Source organism: Bombus affinis, chromosome 1 (assembly GCF_024516045.1).
Source record: "Bombus affinis isolate iyBomAffi1 chromosome 1, iyBomAffi1.2, whole genome shotgun sequence".
Lineage (NCBI taxonomy): Eukaryota > Metazoa > Arthropoda > Insecta > Hymenoptera > Apidae > Bombus > Bombus affinis.
This window is the reverse complement of record NC_066344.1, coordinates 2,423,480-2,440,843: the sequence shown is the minus strand read 5'-3', so window position 1 is coordinate 2,440,843 and position 17,364 is coordinate 2,423,480. Positions and strand designations below refer to the sequence as shown.

General features: G+C 33.5%; 2 protein-coding genes across 3 annotated transcripts; one reads left to right on the top strand and one right to left on the bottom strand.

Moving 5' to 3' along the window:
• Positions 1 to 26: 26 nt before the first annotated feature.
• LOC126915668 (acetyl-coenzyme A synthetase) lies at positions 27 to 15,778 on the bottom strand. Its single transcript, XM_050720968.1, has 11 exons — positions 15,337 to 15,778; positions 13,128 to 13,343; positions 8,989 to 9,184; positions 7,738 to 7,969; positions 7,371 to 7,542; positions 5,102 to 5,294; positions 4,859 to 5,014; positions 4,587 to 4,754; positions 4,321 to 4,510; positions 1,937 to 2,182; positions 27 to 1,858 (listed from the first exon to the last, which is right to left on the bottom strand). The coding sequence occupies exons 1-11, from the start codon at positions 15,423 to 15,425 to the stop codon at positions 1,662 to 1,664; spliced, it is 2,055 nt and encodes a 684-aa protein (XP_050576925.1). The 5' UTR covers positions 15,426 to 15,778; the 3' UTR covers positions 27 to 1,661.
• LOC126920692 (enolase-like) lies at positions 2,457 to 4,784 on the top strand. 2 transcript variants are annotated; one of them, XM_050732687.1, is made up of 4 exons: positions 2,457 to 2,937; positions 3,139 to 3,263; positions 3,362 to 3,568; positions 3,695 to 4,784. In XM_050732687.1, exons 1-4 carry the CDS (start codon positions 2,543 to 2,545, stop codon positions 4,237 to 4,239), a joined length of 1,272 nt encoding a protein of 423 aa, XP_050588644.1. In that variant the 5' UTR covers positions 2,457 to 2,542; the 3' UTR covers positions 4,240 to 4,784. The 2 variants fall into 2 exon arrangements, with proteins under 2 accessions (XP_050588644.1, XP_050587779.1); XM_050731822.1 differs by having other exon boundaries at positions 2,460 to 2,937; positions 3,320 to 3,568.
• Positions 15,779 to 17,364: the final 1,586 nt, after the last annotated feature.

The following is a 17,364-nucleotide window of genomic DNA, read 5'->3' as shown; positions in this document are numbered from 1 at the left end:
GTGAACCGAATAAATCAGTACAACAATTTCGCTTAACAGATCAATAATAATTATGTTCTTCAACATAGATATATTTACATATATAGTTGTCTTTTGCATTATTTTATATAGTATACATATATACTTTGTAATATATATATCATTATCACACCTATAGTTAATTTGTTCCGCAAGGAATGATATGTATGTGACGTGTCCCCATTAGGAGACACGAGGCAACGTTCCGTTTGACTCACCTTACGTATAGTATAACAATTATAAAACCAGCCTTCTAAAAAATTACCGAAAATGCCAACTTCCTTTCGCAAAGTGCGTTAATGGTGGTGCGTATACTTAGGTCTCACGTCTTCTGTTCCTCCTTATAGGAACGGAAAATCATTGTAAAAAACAAATAGTTTGCTAGAATTAAATAATTTCTTTCTATGTATTTTTATAATCTTTGTCTTCTTTTTTTTTGATAACTTATTATTCTTATATACCTAAAGAAAATAGAGAGTTATGGGCAAAAGATCTTACGCTATAGCTAATGGGCATGCGAATATTTTTACAGCGTTTCTTTACATACGAGGTGGACTGCAGTAATTTCGTAACCGCATTCGTACTTTCAGTTGTTGATAACCTTATCCTTCGTAACGCTAACAAGACTCAGTTAGGATTTTTATGAGCGTTTTTCTTATCGCAAAACTTAATGAACAAGTTAAACGAAAGTAAAATACGACTTGATGAGATCCAACAATTTACGATCAGCTACATTTTTTAATAAAAACGATCGGAATTTATATATTGTAACAGGTTCCTAAAATTATACTACGATAACATAATCTGGCATTAGCATTCAAATACATACATGTACAATAATGTACATACGATATTATAATTACAATTAATTTTTTTGATACTTTCATATTTAATGTAGACAAATCGTTTAAATATGCACACCATTAGAATGCACATTATAAAAATTTTCAACAGTGACAAACATTTGTTGTAAATCTTCCGAATTTTTGATATTCTCTTATATTCATAAAATATTGCCGAGTATGAAATCAATCGATGCGCAACGGTTAATATATTTATAATCGATTTCTGATAAACCGTAGATAGATAAGATTCTGAAACATTTTCAATAACTATCTTGTTCCTTAGTTATATAACATTTTTAGTACCTTCATATTGTACAATCATATTTTAAGATGATCATAAAACCGTTTCGATAAACTTCTCATTTCTAAATAATAGAGAAGCAAAGTAGCTTATGAAATATTTTTTTTCAAGCACTTCTGTTAGAATACTGCGCCGGCGATATTCGGCTGAAAGCAGTAACAATTATTGCGTAATAAACGTCTATGAAATAATTCATAAATAGTGACGTGAATAATAATTATTAACGAACGGGATTCTGACTAATAAAAATAAAAATTTCATTGTTAAAATAAGACTGCAGAGCCTCATCTTTCTCTATTAACAAAAGTTATTCTCTCTATATTTCGACAAGTTACATATTCCCCTGCATTCTAAAATTAACTTCTCCCGTTATTCTTTTCAGTATATTCAATAACTCGAAAGTCTTACTTATTTATCGGTCATCGGAAGCGTGTCGTTATCATTCATTTCTAAGCTACTACGTTTCCATTGAATGACGCTATATCGTCGACATTTGTTTAAACCTGCGGTCTCAATTGGAAAAGGACATCGACGATGCTCTCATCGGCTAATGTTGATATATCACCGATGTTTCTATCTCCTGCTGCGATTTTTCTAAGTATACGTCTCATAATCTTGCCCGACCGTGTTTTTGGCAGTCCTGGCGCGTGTTGAATCACATCTGGTTGTGCGAAGGGGCCGATTCGGTCGCGCACTATTGATAATACATTCAGATTAATATGTTTAAAAACGATAAATTAATTATAAGTTGAAATTACATATTCTTAACTACCTCTCTTTTTAAGTTCATCTTGAAGCTTTTTGTCAAACTTGGCACCCTCGTTGGGTGTAATGAAACAATGAAGGCATTGTCCTTTGACAGGATGTGGTTTACTAACTACTGCAGATTCGGCTACCAAAGGATGTTCAGTCAATACACCTTCTACTTCTGCTGTAGACATAAGATGACCAGACACATTTAACATATCATCAATACGACCGGTTATCCAAAAATAACCATCCGCATCACGTCTAGCACCTGAAATTAGAAGAAATATGTACATATATACTTGCTCGTGCATATTTTATAATAAAAATTATCATTCCACACAGATAAGTAACACTACATGTTTCACGTTACAACTCTGCTATATAACTAAAATATTGTTTCAATTAAGAAATGAAACATGTGTCGGACTTCGACTGTTTTAATTCAAAATGGCTATAACCATGGTTTAATTTATAAAAACTTTTGTTAAAAAATTCTCAATAGCAGCAAGTTATGTACCTTCATCAACCACATTGACATTTTTCCAATTCCTCTTCGATTCAAGACCGTATCTCCTGATAAACACTTAATTAAATATCATTTATAAACGAATTTCGAAGAAAATACAGAATGCCTATTCAAAAGGTTAAAGCTCGCCAAATTTTCAACTCCAGAGGTGATCCGACTCTGGAAGTGGACATAATCACAGACGTTGGATTGTTGAGATCTTCCGTACCATCTGTTTTGGTACCAAACCCTAATCAAGCGCAAGAACTAAGGGATGGAAACGAAGCTATGTACCATGGACGTTCAGTATTCAGAGCTGTTGACGTAGTTAATAACATAATCGCACCGCAACTATTGAAGTCGAGGCTGGAGGCTTGCCAACAAATGGAGATAGACAGCTTGCTAAACCGTCTAGACGGAACCGAGAATAAATCGAAACTAGGTGCAAATGCAATTCTTGGTGTTTCCATTGCCTGCTGTAAGGCTGGCGCCGCGAAGAAGGGACTTCCAGTTTACAGGTAATTAGTAGAACATTAAAATAATCAGTCATAGCTTAACGTTACAGATACAAAGCGTATATCTTTATTAGCCAAAAAATGTTTATTTTTAATCAACTACGCAATCTATATGAATTTCAAAGCAGATGTAGAGATATAAAAATTCTTTAATTAATCCATCTAGTTATGTGCGTCTCTTTCACTTGATTTTTTCTCTTATAGATACATTGCAGAATTAGCTGAAAATGGAGAACTTTATATCCCTGTTCCTAGTTTCAACATGATCAGTGGCGGCAGGCATGCGAATAACACGTTACCATGCCAAGAATTTATGATCCTGCCCATAGGTATTCTTATTTCTTTGCCTTGTTTGTGCATACTTTTAAATTTATAAACATATCAGGAGCTGAAAGTTTCGCTGATGCTATGAAAATGGGTATGGAAGTGTACAGAGTACTCGAACGGAAGATCGCGGCTGCTCAAGAAATCCAATTACCCCTTCCGGTTAGCGACGACGGTGCATTTACACCTTTAGAACTGGAAGAAGATAAGGAAGCTTTACTGCTGTTGGATGAATCTATTAAAGAAGCAGGTTACGAAGGAAGAATTAAGATAGCGTTGGACATGGCAGCCAGTGCCTTTTACAAAGAAGGTTAAGAATGATTAATAATTACAGAAGCTGAGCTATACGATAAGCTATGACTTAACAATATTCAACAAAATTTTTTTTATACATTTAATAATTAGAAAACAATAATAATATATCTTTTTTTGATAGGAGGATACGATTTAGCATTTAAAACGGAAGAGTCTGACCCTGATGACTATATGGAGTCAGAAGCGTTGAAAGATCAGTACTTGGAATACTTAACAGAATTCTCATCTCTCGTCTCGATCGAAGATCCATTCGATCTCGACGACTGGGATGGTTGGCTCACGTTAGCTGATCAAGATATCCAAGTCGTTGCAGACGATTTAACTGCGATGAACATTGACAGAATCGAGGAAGCGATTGAAAGACAAATGGCCAACGCTATGGTGCTGAGAATGTCACAGGTTGGAACCGTGACGGAGGCGATCAACTGCGCAAAAATAGCGAGGATCAGTGACTGGGGATATATCGTGACAGCTTGCGAAGGAGAAACTGAAGACAACTTTGTAGCTGATTTAGCTATAGGACTTTCTGCTGGACAATTTAAAGCCGGAGCACCCTGCAGAAGCGAAAGAACGGCTAAATACAATCAAATATTAAGAATCGAAGAGGAACTTGGAAAAGATGCAAGATATGCTGGTCTCAATTACAGGAATCCCTTGGCTAAATAATTCTTCACTACGCTCCACAAATCTTTCTACCATTTCTACCAAATTTCTACTTTCTACCAAAGTTAAAACTGTTAAGCTTACCATCTCCTGTGCAATAATATCCATTAAATTTATCGAAATATGTGTTTTGGAAACGTTGATGATTTCCATAGAGAGACCTCATCATTCCTGGCCAAGGTTGGCGAAAAACTAGATATCCCTCGCCTTCGCCTTCGATTAATCGTCCGTCTTCGTCCAGAATTTCTGGCAAAACGCCAAAGAATGGGAACGTCTAGAAAGTATCAAATAGATCAATTACATATTTCACTGGTTTGACGAATAACAAGAAGTAGAAAATAGCAACTTACTGCAGAACCTGGTTTCATTGGAGTAACACCAGGAAGAGGAGTGATCACGTGGCCACCAGTTTCCGTTTGCCAAAACGTGTCCGCTATACTGCATTTTCCATGACCCACAAAATTATAAAACCACAGCCATGCTTCAGAATTTATTGGCTCTCCAACCGAACCCAAAACCTGAAACAATAAATTATTTTATAATTTCAATCTTCTTAGTGTAAAAACTATATTGTACATATTCCTATAGATATCTCAGTGTCTTTTTTCCTATTTTGACTTACCTTTAAAGTAGACAAATTATGTTTCTTTACCAAATCATCTCCAAACTTCATTAGCGATCTAATTGCTGTTGGCGCAGTATAAAATTGTGTGACTTTATATTTATCGATGACTGCCCAGTATCGATCATTTCCTGGATAAAACGGTGTCCCTTCAAACTGTAGATTATAAATTTATCAAGAAAACCTATTATTACATAGTAGGCATTTTGAATCAAAGAAAAAATAAAATATCTCCAGACTTACGATAATAGAAGTAGCTCCATTTGCCAACGGACCATACACGACGTAAGTATGACCAGTGATCCAACCGACGTCAGCTGTACACCAGTACACGTCACCAGGATGATAATCAAACACATACTTAAACGTCGTGGCTGCATAGATCAAGTATCCGGCCGTAGTATGTAGAACGCCTTTTGGTTTCCCCGTGGAACCACTGTGCAGGAAGAAATATTTCAGAGTTATTTAAGATAAGAAAGAAATATCTGGCGAATCATAAACAATATTGCGGGAAGGCCTAGGTGCCATTAGGCCAAAAAGGGCCTGGCAGTCTTTACCGGGGGGTCGAGTGCGGGGGAGTCGAATTGAGTAGTCGTGAGTTGAGAATCGAGGTGTGAGGAGTCGAGTAGTCCTAAATTTTTTTTTTTTTTTTTTTTTATTTATTAGAATATTTACAATCAATTCTCGTTGAGAATTTTCAGTAACTTAATTTGGCGTGATACAATGACATGGATTATAATTGCTTTATATTGTTGATTCTAGTAGGGTAGTCCTAAATTGAGAGTCGAGTTGTGAGGAGTCGAGAGTTGAGTTATCGAGTTGTTACGAGTTGTAAACTATTAGTTGTGAGTTGTAAATTAACTATTTAGTTCTAGCACATTACTGTATTTAGTTTACGTTAAGTAACCATCGTTTCTTATTTAATCTGTTACGTCGCGTGAAGAGGTCCGCGCGACGTCCTCTATTGTCTGACCGTAAAGGCCCAAGCGTCGTTAGAGAAACCCTCAATAAACCTAAGGCCCACCATAAACCGAGTCTCATTAGCTTGCAGGAACCTTGAATCCTGCAAGTATTTTGGGTTTATATCTAGTACTTAAACAAATCATTAGGTCTATTGAGCGTGCTTAAAGATTACGGAGAAAGCTGGTAGTTATAACGGGAAAAACTGGTAATTATATGATAGGGAAAACCAGGCATTTATAGAATAGAAATGTCTGGATTTTCTCACGAGTCCGACAGCTCCTATAGCTCTCACTCTTTCATCTAAGAATAATCCTTCTCTCCGTTATCTGTATTTTAACCAACGGCGTTACTACTTTGTGTGATTGTATAAAGTGTTGGAAATATATGTCGGAGATGGAGAGACACCGGAGCCTTCCGTGGAAAACCGGGGAAAACCCCTAATATTGTAGTTTGGATTCGGCCATAGCCGTAGTTAAACAATCACCGTCCTTCAGCCCAATTGTAATTGCCTGCAATCTATGAGAATGAGTTTGGGTTCGAGGTGACAACCAGTCACCGAACGTAGCCGCGGTCAAGGGACGAACATTTTCTAATAAAGTCATGGAAAAGTCTATAGCCCTCCATAAAAAGAAATAGTTGTAACGGCACTCGACAGTAAGCAAACTAATGGTTTCTGTCTCATGGCTCGCCATAAGCAGACCCTATTTTATGGGTAGGTCAATTGCCGGTTGTCGAGACATATTCGCAAAACATCTGCAGCCATCCTAATGACCCGTCATAAACCCTAAACCTTGATTAACGAAAATAGGCAAACAGTCTTTTCCGTGAAGGACACTTCCAAAGACTGATCAATTAACAACAACGGCAATTTCCCTCACTCTCCGAACGAAGACTTGTCTCCACGAATATAAAAGACCTGGTGCCGCTAGAGAGTGGATCAGTTTTTCCTAAACCGCGTCACCGAGAGAGCTTCGAGTACGATTTCATCATTTCGATAGAGTGCTTACTTCGCGTGCTAACTGAGAGTACCACCTAGGCGTTGCCGACGAGTAAAGAATAAAAGAGTCCCGTTGACCGCATATTCGTTATCGGACCTCAGACTATTGTCATTCGCATCGCGAGTACCTAACCGCCGCAGTTTATTTGTCAAGTCTCACATCTCCATACTTGTGTTAATAAACTCTGGATCACACCTCGACAATGGCTACTACTGGTGAAGATTCGTTGCCTGCCCACACCTCCAATCCTACTGACTCTCCGACATATATATACTTTAACTCTGTGAACCACAGTGTTATACTAACTGAATCACCCCTATTATCCTAACCGAAATCAGGGGATCGAACTATTCGTGGTGTCGATCATTCTAATCGTAACGGGAATTTACGACTCCCGTTGACGCGTATTCTAACGACCGCGTCTCCCCGCGATAGCTCGAAAATACATAATCCATTGTAAATAGATCTATCGATCAATAAACTTATTATATAGGATAAAAAAACAATTCCTATATTATATTATTTATACACTATTTTGTTGGGAAACATACCTTGTGTATAAAATAAAAAGTGGATCTTCCGCATTCATCCAAACTGGATAGCACTTGTCTTCAGCATCTTCCACTTCATCATGCCACCAACAATCACGGTCATCGTCCCATGGAATTTGTGGGATGTTAAAATCATTTCCATCACTCGTACCGTTCACTCCATTCGTTTTTTCTTCAATACGAATTCAAAAAGTTAAGTCTCAGATTAATAAAAAAGTTATTTCTGTTTTATCTCTTTTCCTTTTCTAGTTATATTTTCATCTTTTGTTTTGTATCTGTTAGGTGCATTTGTGTCTCGATTTTTGCTATCTACTATCTACTTTAATTCTACGATTATTATTAACTGAAAGTCTTTATTTCACTATACCTGTTGAATGGAGCTTGGCACCGTGTGGATTATTCAGTCTTCTCAAATGTGCAACTACTATACAACATTCAACCACATGGTTATACTTTACAACCCTCTTCAAAGCATCGTCGCAGATATTCTTCAAAAATATAAGCTTCTCGCCTCTCCACACACCGTCAGTCGTAATCAGTATTTTTGCTTTTGAATCCATGATACGCAACGCCAGCGCGTCCGATGAGTACCCTCCAAACTAATTGAACAGTCGTTTTATAGCATTTTCCATTTTTATGATGATTTAGTTTGATATTAAAGACATTTAGTTTGGATTTTAATTAATTAAAAGTTACATGTTTCTTTTATCATACCAATGACATTAATATTTTGTATATCTATAGAGATTTATCAAGACTTAAAACAAGTTCTAGTATAAGAATAAAATAGCCTATATATTATTTTATGGTTTAAATACAACGTTTATATTTATTTAACGTTTTAAATTTTATGACTGAACGTGTATTATACACTAAAAGATAGAGGTGATCTGGTACTTTTATTCACTAAGGTATTATGTATAACATTTTTAATCTATGGGCCTTTTAGCTTTATTGATCTCAGTTTTCCTTCACCGTAACTTCAACAAATATATCTAATAAATATAACTACACGTAAACAAAGCGTATATTTTTACCATAAAAAATATTGATATTATCCGTTGAGCGAAAGTAATTATTGCACTGCAATTTTTCTTTTCGTCTTGTTTTTTGTCTTATATGTCGATGGTATGACGTTACATATGATATTATGATACGCCTGTTAATTATCTCGAACTTAAATGGAAAAATAAACTATATTATTGCCAGCATTGCTCGTTCAATGTTGATGTGATTTTTACATATATCTCTTACATAATAAAAAAAAATTATTATAGTTAAAGAAAAAAATTCTGTCCGGAAATTGAAGGAAAAATGAACAGATATCAGAAAAATTCTTAATTTAGCCTTTTAAATAGCCTGTCCAAAGTATGTACGTATACGTAATATTTATAGCTTGAATAATCTACAGAAACCATTTTTGATTTTCTGAATAACAACAATACGTCAATGCTAACACAAAGCGATACGAATTTACAAATCAAATAGTTAATAACGAGCATTGTACGTTGTAAGTCAACAGGAAATCGCATTATGTAAAATGAGATAGTCTAAGGTTCTATTAAGCTACGATTTGAAATCTCATGGTTTCTCTGGGATTCACAGAAAAATTCTTTACCACTACGCTGTGAACAGCGCCGATTCTGGTACACGCGAGCATGGCAATAGGCAATTCCAGGATCATAGGCATGTAAATCGCAACACGATCTCCCTTCGTCACTCCTTTGGATTTTAAGACATTTGCAAATCTGCATACTTCCTCCAATAGTTTTCTGTACGTCAGACGTGAATAATCGTCCGGGTCGTTGCCCTCCCTAAAACATAAATACATCACTCGATTAATTCCCGACAAACGTCATTCATTGTTACTTTTGAACCGAATTCGATGCTTCTAAGTAATCCTCATGACGAAATATACTTGTCTATAAAAAATTGGGAACACAAGTGTCAATAAACCAATTACCCATTAATCGATCTGTACCTTAGGAATACGCATAATGGAATAAATTCATCTGCATTTAACTTCTTAAGACCTTTTCTTATTTCATTATTTCATTGTATACATTTTTGTAACATTAGGACTAAAAAACTATTTTTCAATAAGAAATCCTCTATTTTTGTATTTATCATAAGTGATCAAATTTATTATATAAATTATAAAAAATTAGTATGCTTCATCTAATCAGTAACAATAGTTCAAAAATGATTATTAAACCTGCAGCATCCCCACGAATCGTTTAATAATTAGTTTAATTCTCAGTTCGCATATGTGTGTTAAAGAAGTTTAAAGTTCAGGTTTCGTATGTACTTTGTCTCGATATTTATGACTAAATCCAATTTTGATAATGCCTGGTAAGTTTAGCAGCTACGACCTTATGAATTTATCCACGCACCTTACGTGACGATAAAGAACGAGTTTCTATATGAATAAGTACATTTCAAGGTCATTCAAAATCTTTTTTCATAAATTAAACATTGTTCTCAGATGTTCCACTTAACACTTGGTTACAAGAATGATAGTACGTATAACTGCATTTTAAATGTGTTATGAAGCTTTAATTACTATATTTTAGAAACAAGAAACTCTTTTTCAGACAGATATAATTTTCTTTTTAAACTGGTGCTTGTTTACGAAAACAACAATATAATTCTACCCAATTAGTTACCATGAAACAGTACTTTGGATTTACAACAACAAATAAAAATTTATGATTTCACGTAAAATTCAATAATTTTATCAGATTTTTGTGTAATACCATTTGTACCTGACTACTTGTTTGTCATAGTATTTACAAAGCTAAGATTCACTATAATACGGTTCGATGATAAGAATCACATCTATACTCGTGCCTATCAAAAAAAAATGATTAACGAATAAATCCATGCCATATACTAAATATCAATACGATCACGTGAAAATTGTAATAGTTATATAAAAATTGTAATCGCTATTCTTTCACTAACTGATCTGATAACGTGCCCGATTAAAGTTCGATGACAAAATATGTTGTTCTTCGAATAGACTTTGTCTTATACATATCATATTCAAAACAACATTTTCATATTCATTCTATAACTTCTTAACGGTATTTTAATTCCATACATGCTTTCACACGTATACCTTTTCTGGATTTAAATTTATGATTAATAACTACTTTCAGAATTATTAATACTAGTTAGTGTAACTGCTGAAGTACTTAATAGTACGAGTAATATCTGCAGCCTAAAAAAGAAATATCTCAAAATTAAATGTCCAATGGGAAATATGTAATGCCTACAAGCCTTGTAGAAATAAAAATTTCAATAATCGCGATAAGTAATGGAAATACTTAATTTTTGTATAATCAATTAAATATTCCATAATCTATATAATATTCGTAATTGACTTCTTTTGTTCATTTACTCAGTGACGTAAACATCTATCAATCGAGAATTATCCTTCTAGAATTCCTTCTTTGCGTTATGTAACTCTATTCGAATTATATTCGTAAACAACCATACTACGCGCGAAAACTTTGATTTTTGCAGCTGCCACGTTTTGAGAAACACAAGAGAGGCGTATTATCCAATCGTGTGAGCTAACGTGATCGTACCACGTGCACACAACCAATCAGGATATCGTAACTGGTAGTGTGCCAAATTTTGAACGAATAGCAGAGCATCGTACGACAGGCACAAACGATAGAATAGAGAGAAGGAGTGTCTGACTCACTGATCGATTGTACGAGCATAGGATTTCTCCACCAACTTTTCTACTGCCGCTCACTATCTCAAATGATAGCGATAGAAAAATAGAAAATCGCGACCTGTTCAAAAGTATTCAATATTCGACGCCTGGTATAGTCTGCTATAGCAATTGCTGAACGTTTCTTCTACTTAAAATTGAAATAACTGTATATACAAATGAAAATTCAAAAGTATAACAATACGACAATCATAAAAACAAAATAAGAATGAATAAAAAAATTTTTTTCACGTAACTTTCGTTTTGCAGGTCTTAGTCAAAGTAATATATTCAGAGGCAATATACATTTTGTATGAAATATTAATTTTATGACATATGAATTTAATCTCTATTGGTAATACATTTTTGTGGTAAGGTTTATATAAGATCATGTTAGAACTTTTAATAATTCCAACAAGATAGATATACAGTATAGAATAACGTAATTTTAATATCAAATTTATAATAAGAAAAGACCAAAATTCCTTAAACTGATTAATTTTAGACAATAAATAAATTAACCGATATAAATACCTTTTTCAATTATAACTGCATTAATATCAAATTCAAAATAGAAATATTTTTCAGAAATCAAACAATTTTTATCTAGATCTAGTTTACAATGTATACTACTTCTGTAAGAATAGACGATATTCCTCTTAGAATATTAAACGAATATTTGGAAAAAGAATTAGAGAAAAGTACGTTGTGGAAATGCTTGGCTCAGTCAGTAACGTCACCCGACACTTTCCAAATCGCGTCCAAACACGACGAATAGTAGGTACTACAATGAAAATAAAGAAATTGTATCGCTTATGCAACACTTGAATGACTTGCGTGTATAAACGACGGTATATTTTGCATAGCAATGAACCACTGAAAGCAGCACCGTTCAAACGGACGCTTTGAATAATTGTATTTAAGCTATTTAGTTCAGAGAGATACCAAGTTGCGCTACGTGTCGAATGAAAGTCCCTGGTGAACGTAAAAGCGTACACGCATAATGTTTTATGGTCTTTCAATAATAAGCACAGAAGCTACTACGCCAGAGCGCTGGGTCCTGTAACGGCAGATTCTTTTAGATTTTTGTGCATACTCGCGAGAGGCTCGTTTCAAGTTCGTTTAAAGACGAAATACGCCCGTGAATTTTTTGTTTGTGGAATTTCTACGCTCGTTAAAACATCTGTGTAATTAAGTACATGGTGTTATTATTGAATATTCATACAGATTTCTCGTGAACGAAAAGTAAGAAAGTAGGATATTTTACACATAGTAGTTAAAAAATTAAAATTTGAAAGAAGGAATTTTTACAATGATTTTGAGAAACAGACATTTGAAGGTAAAATATTGAAGTATGACATAAGATAAATAAAAGGTTGGTAAAAAATCTTTTTGCTAATTCCACGAATATCACTAAGTGACGATATACGAAAAGTAGGATTTCTTTTGAAATCGGTTTCAATGTTACAGGTAATATGTTTTGTAATAAAAATGTGAAACAAAATTAAATATTATTGAAATTCGTGCTAATATGTTAACGCTTTTGTTAATAAATTGAGATAATCCATTTGGTTGTACATATGTTAATCTTTGAACTCAGGTGTCTTCGACTGATTTTAACGTGTTTTTGATGATATATTGAACATCTACGATATGAATATAGAAAGTAGTTTGTTTTATTACATATATATTTTCTTAATTCAACAAATAAAGATCCTATGGAATATCAATGACTTAAGAGTTTCATAAACACTTATAAAATTATCAATAAAATATGTGTATCTATACAAAGTAACGTATGTAGATATTGAAGATACTATTTGATAAAAAAAAAAAAACAAAAAGCAGAAAAGAGTACACATATTAATTACTCTTATCACTCCTTATTCTCAGACAAACGTATCGTGTATTCCTTTTCTCACGCGCATCAGTTACACGAATCAATCGAATGTACTGCAGATTTCATAACAATTAAAATTCCTATGAATGTATTGACCGATAAACGAATAACAAAAAGAAATGAGACACCTTACCAATAAAACGCAATCTTGTCGCCGTTTCCACTCTTCACATTTTTGTCCAATAGGTTGAAGCTGATGTTCGTCGACGCACCCTCCATCCATTTTATGAAAATATCTCCCTTGCTCAAGTCGAAATTATATGAAAAGAATTTATCATCCACTGCCGGAGTTTCCCAATAAAATTGTTTTGCAATTTCGCTCCAGAATTCTGTCGGATTCTTCACAGACCTAGAAACGCAGAAGACCATGAGCAATCTTGAAAGAATTTCTTTTAATATGGTTAAAAGTATGTGAAAAACAAGCTTATCTCATGGATCGGTTGCCTTATATTCCACATGGTTTATCGTTATAATTCTTGTAATATATTGATAATCGAGAAATGATTGATACAATAATTGATCGATGTTCTTTCGTGGGAGAAAATAAAATATGTAACAAAGAGTCTGATTAAGTTCGATTGTGATTTAAATAACGAAAGAAACGAAAGGATTAGAAAACATCAGTTTTAACATTTTTAATACATTTTAAATGATTGTAAGACTGAAGAATGAAAGATCGTGATAAGACTGAAATAAAATAAGAGATAGAGAAGTGAAAAAACGAGATCGAAGAATGATTTCAAAAATATTAAACAATTAGTTAGTGATGACAATAGTAAGCATCACTGCACTATCGTTTTTGTGGTGTTACAGTAAGTCATAGATAGCACAGATGCGATACAATGATTAATTAGAATTTAATTGAGATTTAAATTTAGGTAGGTTTTATAGGGAAGTTAAAAAGCGAATTTCTTTACGCGCTATCAAAATGAAATGTTATTGAAAGGATGATCGATTGATATATCTATAGTACTCTATGAAAGAACCATTCATTCAGTAGGCTTTTACAGTTTAAGAGAAAATTTGAATGACAAAGATAAGAAAATATTTCACGTTTATTAAGTTGAAAGATATTATAGATTTAATTATTACTGAATTAGTTATAGATAAACGTGACAGCCCTTTTTTATAAAGATGTAATTACATACGATTTAGAGTAAAAAAAAGAAATATTTCCTTTGTGTAAAGACAAAAGATTCATCTAAGTTGGAAGTTTTTTCGAGGTCACTGAAGACACAAATCCTCAAGATGGGTAGAAATTGTTTCTTATAGAAAGACGCTAGACGGATCGATATCATTGTTCTATTTCCATAATACACAACTATCGTGTATCACTATGTGAGATATCTGCAATATCTAAGTATCCAAATTTTCTTTCAAACTTTGTACAGGTTTTTCTTTAAAACATTTTTAATGCTGCCTTCGTTCTTTAAGGTATATTTAACAATTATAGCTAAAAAATTAAGCAATCCTATATATTTTAATTTAAACAAACAAATAAAAATGTGAAACTTAATATTTTCACTCATTTGCATTCTTATTACTAACATCTTAAACAGTCATTTTGAAAATTCGATTCGATTATTCAAAACAGTTGGTATTATTATATTCAGATACTTATTGGTAATTATATAATCTGTATGGTTCCTGGAAGATGTCGGTACAAATCACGCTTCAAAATCAATTTTTCTCAAATAATAGCTCTAGCACATACACAGGGTGCACTTAATAAATACGTTGACACTTTATTTATGATTAATACACACACGTTACCATCCATCAGTATTCACCCTCTTTCATTGTCCCCTACTAATTCTAACACCGCTGTGCCTAATTGCATAGACCGTAAAACAAATCTTCAATTACCTACGAATAAATGCGAGATTAACTTCACTGAACAAGTTGTCAGTGATTTATAGTTAAAACGAAACCATTAAATCGATTATTCGTAAAAAATGATACTATTCAGTTGGAATTACAAATTTTTTCACCAACCGACTCTTAAATTTCATATTTTCATTCATAAATGGTAGATAATAAAATATTAGGAACTTTCGACCGAGCTGTCCCTTGGTCAACATTATTGATTCGCAACAGCCTCAACGTTCCACCTAGAAATAACACTCTTCACAGGAGTGCCACTAGAACTTAAGAATAGATCCCGATTTATAATTACAAAAACTACCATCGAAAAAGTAAAAGCGCAAAAAGAAGTTAACAGAAAGGGGATGAAAAGCATCATCGGCGAAATGTCAAAGACTACACCGTGCCATCTGTCATCAACCCTCTTGTACCGACTAAGCTGGACAAGACGTCTCTTATTTCAAATAGAAAACACTTACTTTTCGTGCATTTTTCTGTATTGTTCCATGCTGCTGCAGTGCGCATTTTTCGCGATTTCAGGATTGGGGTAGTACAATCTGTCCGCCATCTTCCTGGTTTCAGTGTTTCAAGTTTTAACCCTTTTCAATTCCACGATCCTTTAGCTTAGGGGACTCGAGTAGTTAATCGATAAAGTACAGAGTGGAAATCCGACGACGACACTTGAATACGTAATTTTATACAACTCGTTTTGTACTTTTTTTTGTTTGAAACGAATACGTTGCAAAGGATAAAGGACGGATACCACGATCGGATTTAAGATGAACGGAGGAGGCACTGCAATTACTTGAAAGCATGCACCTCCGCTCTCTTTTTCGTTACAGCTCGGCTGATAAACCGCGACTGGGTTTGCAATCTGGCAATACCGTCGACCAATGTTGGCGTCAGTGTTGAGAGGGAAGGCGCTGTCAGGGACGTATCTCCTGCTAGTGACCCACGCTGGATTTTCCGCTTAACCATTTGATATTTTGGCTATAAAAAGATACGGAATCATATAATACTACCTAGAATCTCTTGCACAATAATTTGTAAAGTTACAAATTATTTATTACAAACTTTTTTTCTTACAATATTATAATTTTACGTGGAATAGATAATCAAATAATTCATTATTTATAGAATTTAATTTGTTTTATTACCAAGCCTTTTTGACGCGTTATAGAAACTTTATCAATAGTAATAATTTGTAAAGTTTCACTGATAATATCAAACCCATTCTATCATAATATAAGAAGATTCAGACATCATGTTTAAGTATAGAATTATAACATGTATTGCAACGTGTTGCACACTAAGCTCTTTTCTTTGCAAAACAAAGTTCTTTTAATAGATATAATAAACGCACTGTGTGTATCGTCAATGAAAAAATAAGTATTTTATGTCTTTGTACCGTGTCTCTTTATACAATTGATATGAACGAGGTTCTTAAACGAGATAAATAATATTGTACATGCTAAAATATAGTTATATAATGTTACTACGTATATTTAGGATAATATGTTGAATATACGTATTATATAAGTTTGTAAACTTTAAAATGTAGTTTACCAATTGACTTGAAGTGCCTGGTCGCATGTTGCGCAATGCGAATGCGCAGGAATTAGACAATTCCAAACTTACCGACACTCGAGTGATCAAACTTAACCTTCTTATTGCCTTTTTTCCATTAATTGTATCATGTTACTTATTTACTATAGATATAAATATATAAATTACGAAACCGTCTCTAAATAAATTTTGCACTAATTCCCAGAAAAATTATTCTGGTATAATAAATATATTTGATACTTTTATCGCTTCATAATTTCACAACCATGTACAATATCTGCTAGGTATCAAATAAAATTATTAAAAAATACTATTGCTACGGCAAAAGGTTAGAAACATTAGACTTAGCAAAATAAATTGACAACAAAATTAGAAGTTATCTACTGTACCGTGCGATCGGCGGTATTTCGATTTGAATGCATCCATATTGATCACGTGACCATGCATTCGATATAGCGTGAAAGTACATAACCTTTTTCTGAAATTTTCAAAACAAAAAAAAATAAAAATTTACTTTTATTGATTACATGTAGTTGCATGGTATTCCATAATACATTTTTATACAAATTTCTAAGGATAATATTGTCGATACGATATTATTGTCTATTTTCTGTTGTTTTACGCCCATCTTACTGACGCTATCGATTACGTCATTCTCATTTGAAAACGCGTAAATAAAGTACGTACGAAAACTGTTCCAAATTCATGAAAAATATTATTTCGATACAGACATAAAAACAATTTTTTAAGTAGCTTAACATAATTTTCCACTAGCAATTACTCATCTCGTTAATGAATTATTCGTTTATACATTTGTATTTTTTGATGAATGACCTTTATTAAGTCATATGAATTAAGTAATTAACATCGAAACTATCGTTGATATACCAAAAACTATAACCATAGTAATAAAATAAAAAGATAGTTACAAATCTAATAAC

Coding starts and splice junctions, on each gene's coding strand:
- LOC126920692 (XM_050731822.1), top strand. CDS start 2,543: ATGCCTATTCAAAAGGTTAAAGCTCGCCAAATTTTCAACTCCAGAGGT. Junction 2,938..3,138: donor AAGGGACTTCCAGTTTACAG/GTAATTAGTAGA, acceptor TTTCTCTTATAG/ATACATTGCAGAATTAGCTG. Junction 3,264..3,319: donor ATTTATGATCCTGCCCATAG/GTATTCTTATTT, acceptor TAAACATATCAG/GAGCTGAAAGTTTCGCTGAT.
- LOC126915668 (XM_050720968.1), bottom strand. CDS start 15,425: ATGGCGGACAGATTGTACTACCCCAATCCTGAAATCGCGAAAAATGCG. Junction 5,295..7,370: donor CTTTTTATTTTATACACAAG/GTATGTTTCCCA, acceptor CTTCCTGCACAG/TGGTTCCACGGGGAAACCAA. Junction 4,755..4,858: donor ATAATTTGTCTACTTTAAAG/GTAAGTCAAAAT, acceptor TTATTGTTTCAG/GTTTTGGGTTCGGTTGGAGA.